A 15,666-nucleotide genomic window follows, 5' to 3' on the forward strand; every position below is an offset into this window, starting at 1 on the left:
CCGTATGTATGTACGTATTAGGTACTTGTCTAGTGTAGAGCAATTCCATTTGTTGTGTTCTACGTGGAGTGCCCTAGAGCCCCTTAAACCAGCTGTTGTTCCGACTTGTATGGTATTTAATCCACGATTTCCAATGAGCACTCCATTGCTTCCGTATTCGCGCTTATCTCTCACCCGCCAAACTGAATAACACACGAGGGACTATGTTTCGATTTTATTATTTTTATTTTTGTTTTTTTTTACACAATTATTGTGTGTGTGTTTGTGTGGCTTTCTCGTTGGTTTGTAAATGATATACATTTGTTTAATATAGTACGTACTATCCTCGTATATAAATAAATTGTTTCTTTAATGTTGATTCGCCTTGGCATGTAAAAAGTAGGGGTTCCCCCCTTATGGTTTAAGACTCCTCTCTTCTAGATACGGGAATACGGGAAAAAGGCTTACAAAAATACATATCGCAATGATTTATTGAACATTTTCTTATATATATAAACTATATTTCGATGCCTATATAGCATGGATATAGGCTGCACAATCGGTACTCCGTTCTCCCGCGCTAGCTCGATTCGATTTAGATTTATGTTTATGTTTAAGCTGATTTATACACGTAGTACTAGGGGACAACGACAACCCTAAGAACTTATGCTGATATTGATGGGGTCGGGTTCGGGTCTAAGGTTCTATATAAATGATGATATATACGTAAACGGTTAGGTTAGGATAATATTTAGCTTAGTTTATCGACTTGTCTTATCAAATTGAGTTCAACTTTTGATATAATGAAGTGTTTTGTTTGTCTTGAAATCATGTATGGGATGGGATAATAAACTATCAGATAAACTACGGACTAATGTTGGGAATATGCAAAGTAAAATGCAATTTGTTACTGAATTCGCTTCATAGGAATATTTTGTTTCCTCCTCCTCCTCCTCCAATTGGGATCGATTTCTTCTTGATTTTTTTAATGAATACACTGCACTCTGCATTAATTTGTGTGTTTTGTTCGCAGTTGCTTAGGTTTAGGATTATGGTCTAGTCTAGATATATGTAGATAAAGTTACGCTTACGTAAGATCAAGATCACTTTTTGCATTTACAAAACAGAAAACAAAAACGTGTCCTCAACGTGCCCCTTCCCTTTCCACTCTTCTATATAAAAAAATGGGCTATATATACTTCTTGTACATACATACATATGTGTAGCTCTTGAGGCGACTTTGGGCCCGGCTAGGCCGGCACCCGGTCCCCCTGCACATCCTCCTCTCCACACCAGTCAGTATCCATACAACTCTTAGCGTATAAAAAGTCTTTTGCATTTCTACGTCATCTTTTTCTCCTAGATGCGCCAGCCCTGCTCGTCGTCCACATTGGAGTCGGTGTCGGAGGGCTCCTCGCCGTACATGTCGGCCAGCTTGCGGAAGCGCGGTCCAAAGTTGGACAGATAATCGAAATTGAGATCGCCGTCGTCGGTGCAGGAGGCCAGGCTGGACAGACTGCCGTCGGAGTTGCCGTCGCCCTCGTAGGCGTAGTGGCGCACATCGTCGACGGTGAGGCCGCCGGAGTCGCGGTCGCAGTTCTCCTTCTTGTCGCCCAGGAAGTCCCCGATGTCGGGTATGTCGTTGGGATCCCGACCCATGCCTGACTGCAGGGCGTGGGGATCCTTGTAGAGCTTCTCCTCGTAGAAGGGCTGGGTGCGCAGGACGTTCAGGTCGTAGTCCGTGTCCCGCTCGCCGCCGCCCTCGTCCTCGTAGTTGATGATCGTCTCCCGTATGTCGTCGATGTCCTTCTCGTGCCAGCCGTTCTTCTGCTTCTTCTGCACCACCACGGCCAGAAGGATGATCAGCAGCAGCGCCAGGCAGGCGATGATAGCAATAATGAAGTTCCGATCGATGCCGAAGCTGAAGGCCACCGCCACCGACTGCTGACAGCCGCTGTCAATGTTTCGGAAGACCGAGGGCATTCCCAGGTTGTAGGTGTGCTCGTTGATCGTCAGGTTGCGCACGCAACCGAAGAATCCCTGCTGGGTGGGCACATGCGTCCAGTTGAGCTGCCGTCCGAGCTGCGCCAGATCCACGGGACTGCCGCCCAGCTGCAGGGGCGCGTTCACGTTGAGGAACTCGTTGGGCCCCTGTGGGGCGCCCAGGCTCATGCAGGTGGACAGGCGGCAGTTGTCCACGGTCATCTCGATGCTGGTGCGCTGCAGGATGATGTCCAGCTGGTAGGAGCGATCGGCCACCATCCGTATGTGCTGGTGCTTGATGCGTATGCCGCCCGAGCCGTAGTCCACCGTCAGCACGGGATAGCCCTTCTCCAGCTCGAGGGCCAGGAAGTCGGACAGCGGCAGCAGAGGATTGTAGTTGAGGGGCCCCAGGTACATGATCAGGCCCTGGTCGACCTGTGGTGTGATCTCCAGGCTGATCTTTGTGTTGTCGCAGGCGGATATGGGCTCGTAGAAGGCGTAGCCGCTGCCGTAGAAAGCCACCGATACGAGCTCGCAGTGGGGCCCGGTGAAGCCGTCGATGCAGTCGCAGACATCGTTCTCCCCGTAGCGCGGTGTCCCGCCGTTCAGGCAGTGGTTCAACAGCAGTGCCTCGCACACACACTGCGCCTGCACGAAGGCATTGACGCCCACGAAGGAGGTGGTGTTCGAGTAGATCATGTAGGGAACCGAGCTCTTGTGCAGCTCGTTTGTGCAGGAGCTCTCGCACTTGAGCCGCTCGATCAGGCACTCGTCGATGTTGACCATCAGCATCTGGAGATCGAGCTCGTTCTCCAGCCGCTGCTGATTCTGAGCCACCATTCCGTTGAGCTTCTCGGGCGAGTAGTACGGCGATCCGTGGGCGGAGTAGCGCACGTCCAGCGTGTTGTTCTCGTTCTGGAGCACCGTGAAGACGTCCACATTGGACACCGAGGTGTTGAACAGCTTCGACAGCGAGTGCTGGAGGCGGTCCTTCAGGGATAGGGCCTCCGGGGACTGCATGTCCCGGGGCACGTAGATGAACTCCTCCTTGGTGATGTTGATGAAGCGGATGCTGCCGCTCTTGTCCACCGCCTCCTCCGGCAGCTCCCGGATGACCACCGTGACGTCGGCATCCACCGAGTGGTAGGGTATATAGGTGGACTCCTCATCGACCGTGAACTCCAGCACGTACTCCCCCTCGCCGGTGTGCTGGAGCATGGTGATCATGCCCGTGCTGGGATTCAGGCGGAACTGATCGTGGGAGATGTCGTTCTTCCACTTGAAACTCTTGTCCTCCAGATCCCAGTCGTCCAGATCGTCGACAAACACCCGCCCGATGTCCGTGTCGGGCGCCTCGCCCTTGTAGTTGTAGATGAAGATGCGGGAGGAGCCCTCCGTCATGGCATTGTCGTTCACATCGCCGATGATCAGGTGCAATATGCTCACGGCACTCTGCCGCGGCACCCCCGAGTCGCTGATGCGTATGGGTATGTAGTACTCCTTCTGCTCCTCCCGGTCGAACATCACGTTGGCGAAGAGGTAGTCGTTGTCGATGCTGAACTTGGTCTTGATGTCGGGCGAGGCTTCGCTGTCGATGCCGTAGGTGTACGGGGGACCGTTCTGGACGTCGTCAAAGTCGTTCGACTGCAGCTGGACGACCTGGCCGGGATTTCGGTTCTCGGGCCACTTCACTGGCATTTCGTTGACCAGGAAAGGGGCATTGTCGTTGATGTCCTGCAGGGTGATGGTCACCGCCTTCACTGACTTGAGGGTGGTGCCCACGCCGTCCTCGTCGCTGGCGGAGATCAGAATCTGCCAGTTCTTGTGGCCGTTGGGCGGATCGCGGTCCAGGGGCTGGATGAGCCGCAGGCAGCCGCTGTTGTCGATGGTCAGCAGCTTCTTGTAGTCGTCCTTCACAATCGAGTAGACAATGTGCTGGTCTGCTGTGCGATCCTTGATGTCCGGATCGTATGCCTCGATCGTCAGGATGCAGTTGTCGAAGGCTCGCTCCTCCTGGATGGTGATGCTGTAGTCCTGCTTGAACACCGGCGGATTGTCGTTCACATCCTCGATTTTGATCACCACCGTGGCGTAGTCGTCGTAGATCCCGTCGAAGGCTCGCACCTTCAGTTCGTATTCGGTGATCGATTCGTAGTCCAGGCGTTGGTTCACCGTGATCTTGCCCGTCTTCAGGCCAATCTTGAAGGCGTCGCCCACGTTGCCGCTCTCGATGCTGTATAGAATCTGCGAGGCGTTGTCCTCGTCCTCGGCCATCACCTCAATCACCTCGTAATTGGTGTTTGCATCCTCGAGCAGCTTGTCCGCCAGATACTTGGTCTGCTGGAAGTGCGGCTTGTGGTCGTTCTTATCGCCAATGGAGATCCGGAACACCTGGTGGCCCCGATTGGGCTCCCCGTTATCGAACAGGCTCGACGGGGAGTTGTCGCTGGCGATCACCTTCACGTTGTAGAAGTCGCGCTCCTCCCGATCGAATGTCGTGAGGGCCGTAATGTTGCCCGTGTGCCGATCGATGGCGAAGAAATCCCGATTGTCCGCCAGCTCGAAGGACACAATGTTGTTGGCCGCCGTCCCATCCATGTCGAAGGCGCGCACCTGCATCACGGGCGTGCCCGGCGGCTCGTTCTCGAGAATGGTGCCCGACTTGACCTCGGTGAAGTAGGGAATGTTGTCGTTGACGTCCTCGACCTTGATCTTGATCTGGTGCTCGGCCCCCAGCTCGAAGGTGTTGCGCACACTCATCGTGAGGGTGTAGTCCGTGATGGCCTCGTAGTCGAGGTGCTTGCCCAGGCTGATGGTCACCTCGTTGCCGAGCTGATTGAAGACGAACGTGTTCTTGCCGTTCGTCTGCTCCGTGCGGCCGGTTATCAGCTCGAAGATCACCTCAGGCTTGTCCGGCATGTTGGAGACAGCCGTCAGCGTGGCTATGGGCTGCGAGAAGTTCTTGAGGTCCTCTTTCAGGTAGATGGGCGTATCGATGGGGTCCACAAAGGTGGGTGGCTTGATCGAGGACTCCACAATGCGTATCCGCACTTCGATCTGGGCGTCTTGCGGCGGATCCGGCACTATGTTGTACGCCCGCACATTGATCGTGTACGACTGTCCGGGTCGCTTGTCAATCGGTCGATTCAGATATATGATCCCCGACTCCCTGTCGATCTTAAAGTACTGAAAGTCGCGCTCCCGCAGTATCTCGTACTCGATGATGCTGTTGTTGCGGTCATCAAAGTCGCTGGCACTAATCGACATGATCACCGCGTCGGGCTGCAATTAAAAGACATGGGGTATAAGGCCTCGAACAATATCACAAAGACGTTTAAGGGGGACGGGGTCTCTCTCTAAACCGCACTTTCCTGCAAGTTTGCCCAAATCAGGAATAGGCACATCTTTCCTTCGCGAAATCCACTGCGCTTCCCTCCTTACCAAAAGTGCAACCTAAACTGAAACCTTTAAAAGGAAAATGCTCGGCTTTCAGAGAGCTTTTCTAAAAATACTACACAGAAATGAAAGCGGAATGGAAACGGGGAAATGGGGTTCTCCCCCGAACGATTTGTATGGCATCACTGGCTGGCGGAAATAGTATTCCATTCCATAAGCTTGAGATAATTTCCTGGAATAATATATATTTGTGGATCCCATTAATTCCCCTTGGGGAACATGTGTTTGAAAAAAGATTCTCAAGATTTATGGCTCGGCATAGAATCAGAAACTATCCAGACTATAAGGGAATTTTCACAGGTTTCTTGTATTGTATCACAAAACTTTGCTGACAAACTGTACACGGTCGTACTTTGCATTGGACACCAATTCGTTATTCTCGCTTCCACTAAGCTTTTCCATTGCCTGGCGACAGTTTTTCCGTCGTGCAAAAACTAGTGGAAAAACAGAGAGAAAAGGCGGCTGGCTTTGGCTTTGGCTTTGGGCGTTGGAAAGGGTTTCAAGGTTCTCTGCATCGGGCCGGGGCGAGCAATGAACTCAAACCCGTCTGAGAGCCTCCTACGCTGCTTGTTGCTGCCAGGAAAACTTGTTCCGCCCAAGAAGATGTGTTCGCCCGAAGAGAGCAGAGCCCACAGAGCCCACGGAGCTGTTAATTATCGCTGGAAGTCGCGGGACCCTCTGTGAGGTGTTTGTGTGTGTGCGGGCAGGTGGGCGACGGATAGGCGACAATGGCAATGACCCATAAATTGCCACTAAGCCAATTAAATAGTTGCTCAAATATCATGACATCATTCAAGGGGGGAGGGGGCGGTGGCATGACGTCACTCGTGGACCGTCGCACACAAAGAGTGAAGGAAGAGACCAAGCGGCAGTAATCCAGGGTCCGCGTACTTGGTCCTCCGTTGTGCGGGACAGTTCGAGTCGTCCACACTTACCTGTGCATTTTCCGACATGGACTCGTCGTAGCGCGCCTTGTTGAACACCGGGGGATTGTCGTTGATGTCCTCGATGGTCACGTTGAAGGTGCAGACATCGTCGAGCGGCGGCAGGCCGTTGTCCGTGGCCTGGACGGTGACAAACACGAACTTCTCGTGGATGGGCTCGTCCCGATCGAAGGTGTGGCCGGTGACAATGACGCCTGTGGTGGGGTTTATGAAGAACTTGGGTCGTTCGGAGCGCGACTGGACGAGACTGTAGCGTATCTCCTGGTTGGGATCGGGATCCGTGGCCTGCACCATGAAGACGTAGGTGTTTTCGGGCTGCTCCTCCTTCACGGAAGGCGCATAGCCCGCGCAGTTCTTGAAGGCGGGCTTTCGATTGTCGCCGGTGTAGTTGTTGTTATCCGGCAGCGTCTGGGCTGAGAGGGCGGGTGAGATGATGCTGAGGGCCACGGCCACGGCCATGAGCAGCCTGCTCCTGTGGCTGTGGCTGTGGATGTGGATTTGGCTGTGCCTCCGATCCCGACATTTTCGTTTGTGCTGCTGGTGTGTCTGCTGCTGTGCTGGATTCGGACTCGGGTTTAGATTGAGGTGATTGCTGACCGACATTTTATTGCAGTTGGCTGAACACTTGTGGAATTTCATTTAGCAGACATCCGCCATATCTCAACTTTTGAGCACTTCTTTTGTGAATCACCCCAGTATTTATCCACTAGAACACACACACGGGTACACACACGGTACACACTCGATCACTACCACTACTTCACCGCACACCTTTTACTTTTACGTTCTCTCTGCTCTGCTCTGCTGTTTTTGTATTTCTATTTCCACTTTTGTTAGCTTCTATCTCTCAATGCATGGGTGCATGTGAGCATGTGTGTGTGTGTGTGTGTGTGTGTGCGAACTAACGCTGACGTCGACGTTCCACCGTTTGTTTAGACTGCATTTTCATGGCAACCAGCAGAAACAGCCGCCGGGAGACCGTCTAAACATCAATATCGAACAAATTGAAACAAAACAAATCGAACCAAACACGTACAGTTCGCGCTTTTATTATTTTTCCAGGTATTTTCCGATTTATCTGCTGCTTTTTCTCTTATTTTCTTCACTTTTATCTTTTTTTACACACTCTCTTTTGCGCTCCCTTCTTCGGACGCCGCTCTCTCACACACCGCAAAACAGGTAAGACCAGGTAGAAAAAAAGTGGTTACCATACACACACTTGTAGGCAGGCGCGCGCGCGTTTGTGTGTGTGTCGTGGTTTCAGTCTTTTCGTATTTGGTACTTGTTACCAACTCATTCGTGTTTCAAGGCACTGTTTTCCTTACTTCATTACTTGTTCTACACTTAACGCGAAATTACTGGTAAATTAATCGTAAAATCTAATTTTCAGTTTCTTCTGTTCGTTTCATTCCCGAATCTAGCCGAAAAAGTTTCGTACAACACGATCCAGCTTTATTTATTTATTCCGATCGACGCGCCGCGACAACCGCGCGGTTCAAAAGTAAATTGCAGAGTGACCAGTGTGACTTGTCGATAAAATACACCGTCTCACCCTCAGAAATATACCGTAATATGCGGTCTCATTTGAGAAATATACCGCAAATATACTGACGAATTCAAGTTCAAGTTTACATATTCTTCGTTTTCTTTCTTCCGTTGAATATTGCTAGCTATATAGAACTCTTAGCCATGCCCACTCAATTTTGTACGATTGATGAATCAATTCTATACATGATTGGCCTATTCGAAATACTTGCATTTATTGGATTTTTATATAACATTGAAAATTAAATTAATAGTAAATGTCAGCGATGTTTTTTGAACTAGTGATAGTGATGTAAAAAAACATCGATGCATCGATGGACATCGACATCGATGTTTTCATTCAAATTTACATCACTAGTGTGAATTGCAGAGTGACCAGTTTGACTTGTCGATAAAATATACCGTCCTACCCTCAGAAATATAGCGTAATATGCGGTCTCATTTGAAAAATATACCGCAAATATACTGACGAATTCAAGTTCTATTTTACATATTCCTCGTTTTCTTTCTTCCGTTGAATATTGCTAGCTATATAGAACTTTTAGCCGTGCCCACATAATTTTAGCCCATTGATGAATCAATTTTCTACACAATTGGTTAGTTTTTAATCCTTGCTTTTATTGTATTTATTGTAAAAAAAGGGTTAAACGAAAAAGTTCAACAAAAAAAACAGTCGCAATGTTGCTGGTATTTGATGACATGATGCGTGTATAGGCCTCTGTGCACCCTATTTCGTTAATTTTATATGTAGATCAAACGCAATTTATTAAGACCTTTTCTCAAATTGATATTCTTTAGACATATTCAAGTACAATTTTAGTATCTTGTATATATTTATGTCGATCCTGATACCTAATGACCCTTGGAAGACAAACGTATTCACAATTCTATAACATCCATTTCCCCCAGGGTATGTGTGCATGGAATGGGACTCATTGTTGTGAACCGGTTATGACGACTAATTCTTGGTTAATCTTTCTTCCGTCGAATATTCCCAGCTATATAGACCTCTTATTTTTGCCCAGATAATTTTATATGATTGCTGAATCAATTTTGATTAGGATTAACTACTTTTAAGTACTCAAAAATCTTTTATTTTGACAAAAACACGATTTCACCAAAAATGTTCAATGTCGCAGGTTGTGACGTCAATGTTGCTGGTATTTGCAGACTCATTTGTTGTCAACCAGGGTATGAGCGGTTGTACACCCTATTTCGTGAATATTATATAAAGATACTGTTTTCCAAGCTGCTTTCAAATGTAATTAATAAAGGCCTTGTTTTAGATTGCATTTTTTTGGTCTATTCATGCATTTGATTAGTTATTTGTATATAAAACCTGATCCCTGTAGCGATTCTTTGTCTCTGTAAGAGGACCACTAATTGCAAAATATCGTTTAAAATAGATACTGACTAGTTTCTGCATTAATTAGAGCATGGGATGAAACACATTTCCGCAATTCTATATCATCCATTACTCCCAGGGTATGTGTGCATGGAATTAGCAACATGTTTGTGTATGGAATGAGACTCATTGTTGCAAAATCGAAACTGCGGCGAATCGGGTATTGCCTATATTTCAAGCTATAGATGCCCACTTAGCTTTATCCCATAGATAAATGCATTTTCTACAAGATTGCTTCTTTTAATTACCTTAATATATTTTATTTTGACCAAAAAACGGTTTTCAAGTAAATGTTGCTGCAACAGTGTGTATGGAATGCGCAACATTGTGTATGGAACGAGACTCATTGTTGCTAAAGCGAAATTGTGGCGAACTGCGGCGAACTGCGGCGAACTACGGCGAATTCAAATTCGATTAAAAAAACGACCAATTCTTTGTTCCGTTGAATAATACTATCTATATGGAACATTTAGCCATGCCCACTTAATTTTGTACGATTGATGAATCTATTCTATACATGATTGGCCTATTCGAAATACTTGCATTTATTGGATTTCTATATAAAATTGAAAATTAAATTAATATTAAATGTCAGCGATGTTTTTTGAAGTAGAGGTGGAGAACTATCGATTGCACTGTCGATGTTTTTCGAAAACCTATCGTCTACTATCGATGGTGCCCACTATCGATTGCACTGTCGATGTTTTTCGAAAACCAATCGTATACTAACGATGGTGCCCCCTATCGATAGCAGTGTGATCGCGGACTTATCGTTAAAATATATCGTCCCACAGAAATATTTCAAAATATACGCTCTCATTTGAAAAATATACCGAGTGGTGCGCGCCAAATCGAACTTTTTTGAATGTGAGCGACAAGGATTTAAATGTTGTCAACCGGGCCTTTATCTATGCCCACATAATTTTATACGATTAGTGAATAAATTTTCTACTTAACTGGCCAGTTTTTAGTCCTTGCTTTTATTGTATTTTGACTAAACAAGGTTTAAGCAAAATAGTTCAACAAAAAAACAGTTGCAATGTTGCTGGTAAATTAGCAACATTTGTGTATGGAATGAGACTCATTGTTGCAATAGCGAAACTGCGGCGAATCGGGTATTGCCAAGCTTTATAGATTTTGCCACTTAGCTTTATCGCACAGATAAATACATTTTTTACAAGATTGCTTCTTTAAATTGCTTGTAAGTATTTTATTTTGACCAAAAACGGTTTTCAAGTAAATGTTGCAGCAACATTGTGTATGGAATGGGACTCATTGTTGCTAAAGCGAACTGCGGCGAATTCAAATTCGATTCAAAAAACGACCCATTCCTCATATTCTTTGTTCCGTTGAATAATACTATCTATATGAAACATTTAGCCATGCCCATTCATTTTTGTACGATTGATGAATCAATTCTATACATGATTGGCCTATTGGAAATACTTGCATTTGTTGGATTTTTATATAACATTGAAAATGAAATTAATAATTGACAAAAATACCATTTAGCACTAAAAAAAACCACATGGGAGCGCGGCGAAAACCAGTTTCTACAGTATGACCCTCAGAACAGCACCGAAATATACAAAATATACCGAGTGGTGCGCGCCAAATCGAACTTTTTTGAATGTGAGCGACAAGCATTTAAATGTTGTCAACCGGGCCATTACCGATTCAACAAATAGGATTCCCTCAATTTTGATCTTCCGTCGAATATTCCCAGCTATATAGAATATTTATCTATGCCCACATAATTTTATCCGATTAGTGAATCAATTTTCTACGTTTCTTTTAGCGAAGAAGGTCAACAAATGAAACTGCTGTCTAACTAAAACCTTTAGCTCTGCCCACACAATTTTGGGCCATTGATGAACACATTCTCTTGATGATGCGTGATTCTCCCCATTTCGTTAATTTAATATGAACAAGACTTTTGACAAGACTAGACTGAATAGTAAATTAAGTCGATTTGGTTCCTTCTCTAGGTAGCTCACCTTGCAACTCTCTTAGAGATGCGCCTGTACCTGCAGCGGTAAGCTATTATATTAAAATCGAATTTATGAACATTCTTGAATGCCATTTATAACAGTTTCTCGTTAGGGTATTTGTTTTTTTAATTTTTATGTGCGCTGCGGTTAAATTCATTTTCTCTCAAACGATATATCGAAAAACCATCTGTCGCAAATTCCAAAACCATCGATAGTGCCATCGATGTTTCTCCAGCCCTGCTGAATCGTCATCGTTGTCCTATTTTGAGAAAAAAAGATCACATAGTTTTGTATATCATATCAAAGGAAAAGCATTAAGAAAAACAGTCGAGTTGTCAGTATAGTAGTACTACTAAACGCAGCCCAGCAGCACCGGCCATAGAAACGAGAGCACGAGCAACGAGGAGTGCAGAAAAGAACACACAAACCAAACAACTGCCCCTGCCCCTGCACCTGCACCGATTTCGTGAATCACCAACGGAATTATGGAACAAACACAGATTACAGATGCAGAAAAGGTGCGCATTGTGTCCGACTTCATTCTGCACGCTCCGCCCGGCGAGTTCAACGAGGTGTTCAACGATGTGCGCGAGCTCCTCAAGAACGACGCCCTGCTGAAGGACGGTGCCAGCCACGCCTTCTCACAGTACAACAAGGACCAGCTGACACCGGTGCGCATCGAGAACAGCAACCATAGCGCCATTATATCGGAGTTCAACGATTTGGGTTAGTATCAGGCATCAGTGAATCTGCCCATATATGGGCATAGTCATGCAGCAGCGATCCCATCCCCCCTCGCCTGCAATGCTGATACTTAATTGTGAGTCACGAACCCCAAACAGTTCGACTTTGTTGATATCTTTCGGGTGTTCGTCTTTGCTGAAGTATACATACCAAAAGCCAGAGACTTTCCTTTACCCACTGATAAGGCAACGAAATAATCTTTCAGGCAACGGTCGCTTCTATGATCCACGTACAAACAAGGCCTTTAAGTACGATCACCTACGGAAAGAGGCCTCCGACTACCAGGATGTGGAGGCGGATGCCGATTCAGAGCCGTGGAGGGCGGCCCTGGACTTGGAGACGCTTGCATACACTGCCTGTCACTATAGACACGGGGTAAAGGAGCGAATCCATTGTTAAAGCACACAATAACGTTATTTTTGGGTTTGCAGGTCAGCTCGGTTTTTGGAAAGTCGCAGGGAAACCAGATCACGCTAATCATTTGCATTGAGGACCACCAGTTCCAGCCGAAGAACTACTGGAACGGCCGATGGCGTTCGCAGTGGCACGTCACCTTCCAGGCGGGCAGTGGCCTGGCCGAGCTGAAGGGCGTGTTGAAGGTGCAGGTCCACTACTACGAGGACGGAAACGTTCAGCTAGTGTCCTCCAAGGAGTGCCGCGAGAGTGTAGTGGTCACCAACGAGCAGCAGATGGCCAAGGAAGTGATGCGTCTCATCGAGGAGGCCGAAAACGAGTACCAATTGGCCATTTCGGAGAATTATCAAACGATGTCGGACACAACTTTCAAGGCAATGCGCCGCCAACTGCCCATAACCAGGACCAAGATCGACTGGAGCAAAATCGTCTCGTACAGCATTGGCAAGGAGCTGAAAACGCAATAAGACCAGGAGCTGCAAGCGGAAGCGGAGGCGGAGGCGGAGGGGACACAGCAGCATTCGACTAAGCGGCCCAACAGTCTTCCACTTGCAATGGCCAAGCGTCGAGATATGTAACTGAAGAAACAGCAGCATTAACATTATAACATCCGAGGAACAGAAGGAACAGAACACGATCACGAATACAACTTTAAACTAAATGTCTGTAATTTGCCTATATACAACATACATACATACATATACATACATGCATATATACAACGTGTATTTACAATGTGTTATATATAACTAAACTAACGATGAATGCACATGCATAGCTATATAGATATATTTAATTACGATCCGAGATGATTCAATTAAATGGATTTGGACAATGAACGATGCGCTGTTGCCTCGTTTGGGTCACAGTCAGTCAGTCGCCACCAATTGTCGCCTTTATCGTTTAAGATGAGCATTAAACGCGGTTTTTATCATGTACGGTACGAGTACTCTTGACTTATGTATTATTCTAATTTTAAACAAGACAAGACAAACACAATATGAGCAGCTCGTGTGTGGGCACGTGACCGTCCCGTCCAATTGCAAGAGTGCTTGACTTGGACTGCACTTGCACTTGGAACTGCGCCTCCGATAGAATGTGTTTCAACTATTTTTAGAGTCCACAGTAACACCTCAATAGTACTACCTACATTCATCCCGTCAAGTTTACTCAACTCAAACACTTCCCCGATTACTAGCATAGGAAGCAAAATAATTGACATTTTAGCCAGCTTTTCAATAACGAAAGACTTTAATTTTTGTAAAACAACAACAATAAATGTGTAATTAAAACAACTTAAATATTAAACATTTAAGATTGCTTGAATTAGTAAAATTTAATGAGAATAAATTAACTAAATCGGAAATTGTTACTACATTTCTATAACCCATTTCATGGCTCTTTCAGTGTCTTGCCTCCTGTGGTTGTGGTCGTTCGTTTAGGGGCTGTTCATAAATCCTCTTCGTTACGTTGTCCTGCTGCGAGGCTTCTGTCTGTTGTGGCGGATTGGGCAATGTGGCATTCTCCCACTGCTGTGGGCTATGAGCCTCGGGCAGAAGATAGTCTAGCTCGGACTTTTCGGATTTCTTGAGGAGAAAACGCTTATCTGGATTACGCTTTGTTTCCAGTTCCAGTCGGTCAATCAGCCAGCCTTTGTCTGGTAGATTGGTCGCCCAGAAGTACAGGGTTCCTGCAGAGAAGTGGTAAAATTCTCAGTAAAGGTACATCTTCTGGTCCTTTAGCTTACCTTTGTCGTTGCTGCCATGCACTGAGACCTCCAATTGTGCCTTCTCTGCATTGCAGTTATTATTTGCGTTGGAAAGATCAATGCCCGACTCTCTTATAGGTTCACCCAACAGCTTCACAGCTCCCTTGTGGTGTCTCAGGGCACTGATGGCCAGCTTGTAGTAATCACAGGATCTGACGCGATTCTCCATCCTCCAGCGCATGTACATGACCGCTGATATGGATGCAACAGCGCCGTAAACGCATATGTTTCCCAGGGTCTTGTTGGAGGGCATTCGAAATCCCGGCATTTTTGATTATATTATTTTTTTTGCACTTGTGTAATTTGTTATAACCGGCGCTGACATAGAGGTGGAATTGGGGTTATCCGATAGTATTGATGGTTCACTGACTAGGGGATATCTGATCAAAAAGAATCATAGACATTTAGTACTACTTCCCTTTATATATTCCCATTTGGCATGTGATTTAATGTATTAACTTAAAAAGAAGGAAAAGGCAAATTTATGTCGGAGTTTAAATTTGATTAGCGATATATCTCGTGAGTGTCCATCTCTATGTTGTGGCGTGGCCATACCTTCGCATACCAGGGCTGGAGTGTTGCCGCGTTCGCAGATTATACAACAAAACAGAAGTTTCAGCAATTAAATGGTTATTTTTCAATTAAATTGAAGCGAAACCGGAAGTGCATAAATATGAGTAGCTTAACTGCGGCATTAGCTATGCTTAGACAGCGTGTGATCGCTCCAGCACTGGCAACATCAACACGTTGTTACGCTGTCAAGCCGGCGGCACCAGGTGAGCCTCAATCTCAGAAATCGTAAATCAGATCAACTCTACCTTTATCCGTGCAATGCAGCGGCGAAAAAGAAGAAGCTGGGAAAGCTTGGACCCATTATGGAAAAGAAGGTCATTCCAGTAGAAACAGACGCCAACAAACTGGTGGGCTATGTGTGTGGCAGTAACTACCTAAAGACTGGCCAGGACGTCAAGGTGAGTGCCCCAGAGAGGGTATGAGACTATCAAGCTCTCATCGTTTTGGTGTACCTTCAGATCAAACCGGATGCAGAATACCCCGACTGGCTGTGGACCCTTAACACAGAGCGGATAATACCCCTGGACGAGCTCGATCCCAATTCGAAGCAATACTGGAGACGGCTGCGAAAGCTGGCCCTGCGCCGCAATAATCAACTCTCCAAGCTGAAGAAGTTCTAGAGGCTTTCGTCGTCGCTGGGTTTGGGCCAGCGCTAGCGTTTAGTTATTATTGTTTCGGAGACTAGGCATTGGCCTTCAACCTCCTTAAGTGTGTAATCGTGTTGGACCTGTGTTTGCCTTGCTGTCCGGCGCAAGTACATGAACACTTCGATTATGTTCTTTGCTAAAGTAAATAACGTAAATACATTTTACAACGACTTGCACTCCTTATCAATAATCTCGTTCGTATAAAAGTCGCAATCTC

The 15,666-nt window shown here is 46.3% G+C and overlaps 4 protein-coding genes across 5 annotated transcripts; 2 read left to right on the forward strand and 2 right to left on the reverse strand.

Annotated features, from left to right (window-relative positions):
* Positions 1–452: 452 nt before the first annotated feature.
* Positions 453–7,858, reverse strand: LOC6600905 (DE-cadherin). 2 transcript variants are annotated; one of them, XM_026984991.1, is made up of 2 exons: positions 6,354–7,858; positions 453–5,244 (listed from the first exon to the last, which is right to left on the reverse strand). In XM_026984991.1, the coding sequence occupies exons 1-2, from the start codon at positions 6,999–7,001 to the stop codon at positions 1,339–1,341; spliced, it is 4,554 nt and encodes a 1,517-aa protein (XP_026840792.1). In that variant the 5' UTR covers positions 7,002–7,858; the 3' UTR covers positions 453–1,338. The 2 variants fall into 2 exon arrangements, with proteins under 2 accessions (XP_026840792.1, XP_026840793.1); XM_026984992.1 differs by lacking the exon at positions 6,354–7,858 and adding an exon at positions 5,334–5,403.
* A 3,732-nt stretch (positions 7,859–11,590) lies between these two features.
* LOC6600904 (F-actin-capping protein subunit alpha) lies at positions 11,591–13,404 on the forward strand. Its single transcript, XM_002025877.2, has 3 exons — positions 11,591–12,029; positions 12,253–12,422; positions 12,479–13,404. The coding sequence occupies exons 1-3, from the start codon at positions 11,789–11,791 to the stop codon at positions 12,926–12,928; spliced, it is 861 nt and encodes a 286-aa protein (XP_002025913.1). The 5' UTR covers positions 11,591–11,788; the 3' UTR covers positions 12,929–13,404.
* A 358-nt stretch (positions 13,405–13,762) lies between these two features.
* Positions 13,763–14,608, reverse strand: LOC6600903. Its single transcript, XM_002025876.2, has 2 exons — positions 14,209–14,608; positions 13,763–14,151 (listed from the first exon to the last, which is right to left on the reverse strand). The coding sequence occupies exons 1-2, from the start codon at positions 14,495–14,497 to the stop codon at positions 13,865–13,867; spliced, it is 576 nt and encodes a 191-aa protein (XP_002025912.1). The 5' UTR covers positions 14,498–14,608; the 3' UTR covers positions 13,763–13,864.
* Positions 14,609–14,831: 223 nt separating this feature from the next.
* Positions 14,832–15,625, forward strand: LOC6600902 (39S ribosomal protein L54, mitochondrial). Its single transcript, XM_002025875.2, has 3 exons — positions 14,832–15,005; positions 15,067–15,200; positions 15,261–15,625. The coding sequence occupies exons 1-3, from the start codon at positions 14,903–14,905 to the stop codon at positions 15,420–15,422; spliced, it is 399 nt and encodes a 132-aa protein (XP_002025911.1). The 5' UTR covers positions 14,832–14,902; the 3' UTR covers positions 15,423–15,625.
* Positions 15,626–15,666: the final 41 nt, after the last annotated feature.

Source organism: Drosophila persimilis, unplaced genomic scaffold (assembly GCF_003286085.1).
Source record: "Drosophila persimilis strain 14011-0111.01,24,50 unplaced genomic scaffold, DperRS2 tig00000002-arrow-pilon, whole genome shotgun sequence".
Lineage (NCBI taxonomy): Eukaryota > Metazoa > Arthropoda > Insecta > Diptera > Drosophilidae > Drosophila > Drosophila persimilis.

Coding starts and splice junctions, on each gene's coding strand:
- LOC6600905 (XM_026984991.1), bottom strand. CDS start 7,001: ATGAAATTCCACAAGTGTTCAGCCAACTGCAATAAAATGTCGGTCAGC. Junction 5,245..6,353: donor CCATGTCGGAAAATGCACAG/GTAAGTGTGGAC, acceptor TTTTAATTGCAG/CCCGACGCGGTGATCATGTC.
- LOC6600904 (XM_002025877.2), top strand. CDS start 11,789: ATGGAACAAACACAGATTACAGATGCAGAAAAGGTGCGCATTGTGTCC. Junction 12,030..12,252: donor ATCGGAGTTCAACGATTTGG/GTTAGTATCAGG, acceptor ATAATCTTTCAG/GCAACGGTCGCTTCTATGAT. Junction 12,423..12,478: donor CCTGTCACTATAGACACGGG/GTAAAGGAGCGA, acceptor TTGGGTTTGCAG/GTCAGCTCGGTTTTTGGAAA.
- LOC6600903 (XM_002025876.2), bottom strand. CDS start 14,497: ATGCCGGGATTTCGAATGCCCTCCAACAAGACCCTGGGAAACATATGC. Junction 14,152..14,208: donor GCATGGCAGCAACGACAAAG/GTAAGCTAAAGG, acceptor ACTTCTCTGCAG/GAACCCTGTACTTCTGGGCG.
- LOC6600902 (XM_002025875.2), top strand. CDS start 14,903: ATGAGTAGCTTAACTGCGGCATTAGCTATGCTTAGACAGCGTGTGATC. Junction 15,006..15,066: donor TGTCAAGCCGGCGGCACCAG/GTGAGCCTCAAT, acceptor CGTGCAATGCAG/CGGCGAAAAAGAAGAAGCTG. Junction 15,201..15,260: donor AGACTGGCCAGGACGTCAAG/GTGAGTGCCCCA, acceptor GTGTACCTTCAG/ATCAAACCGGATGCAGAATA.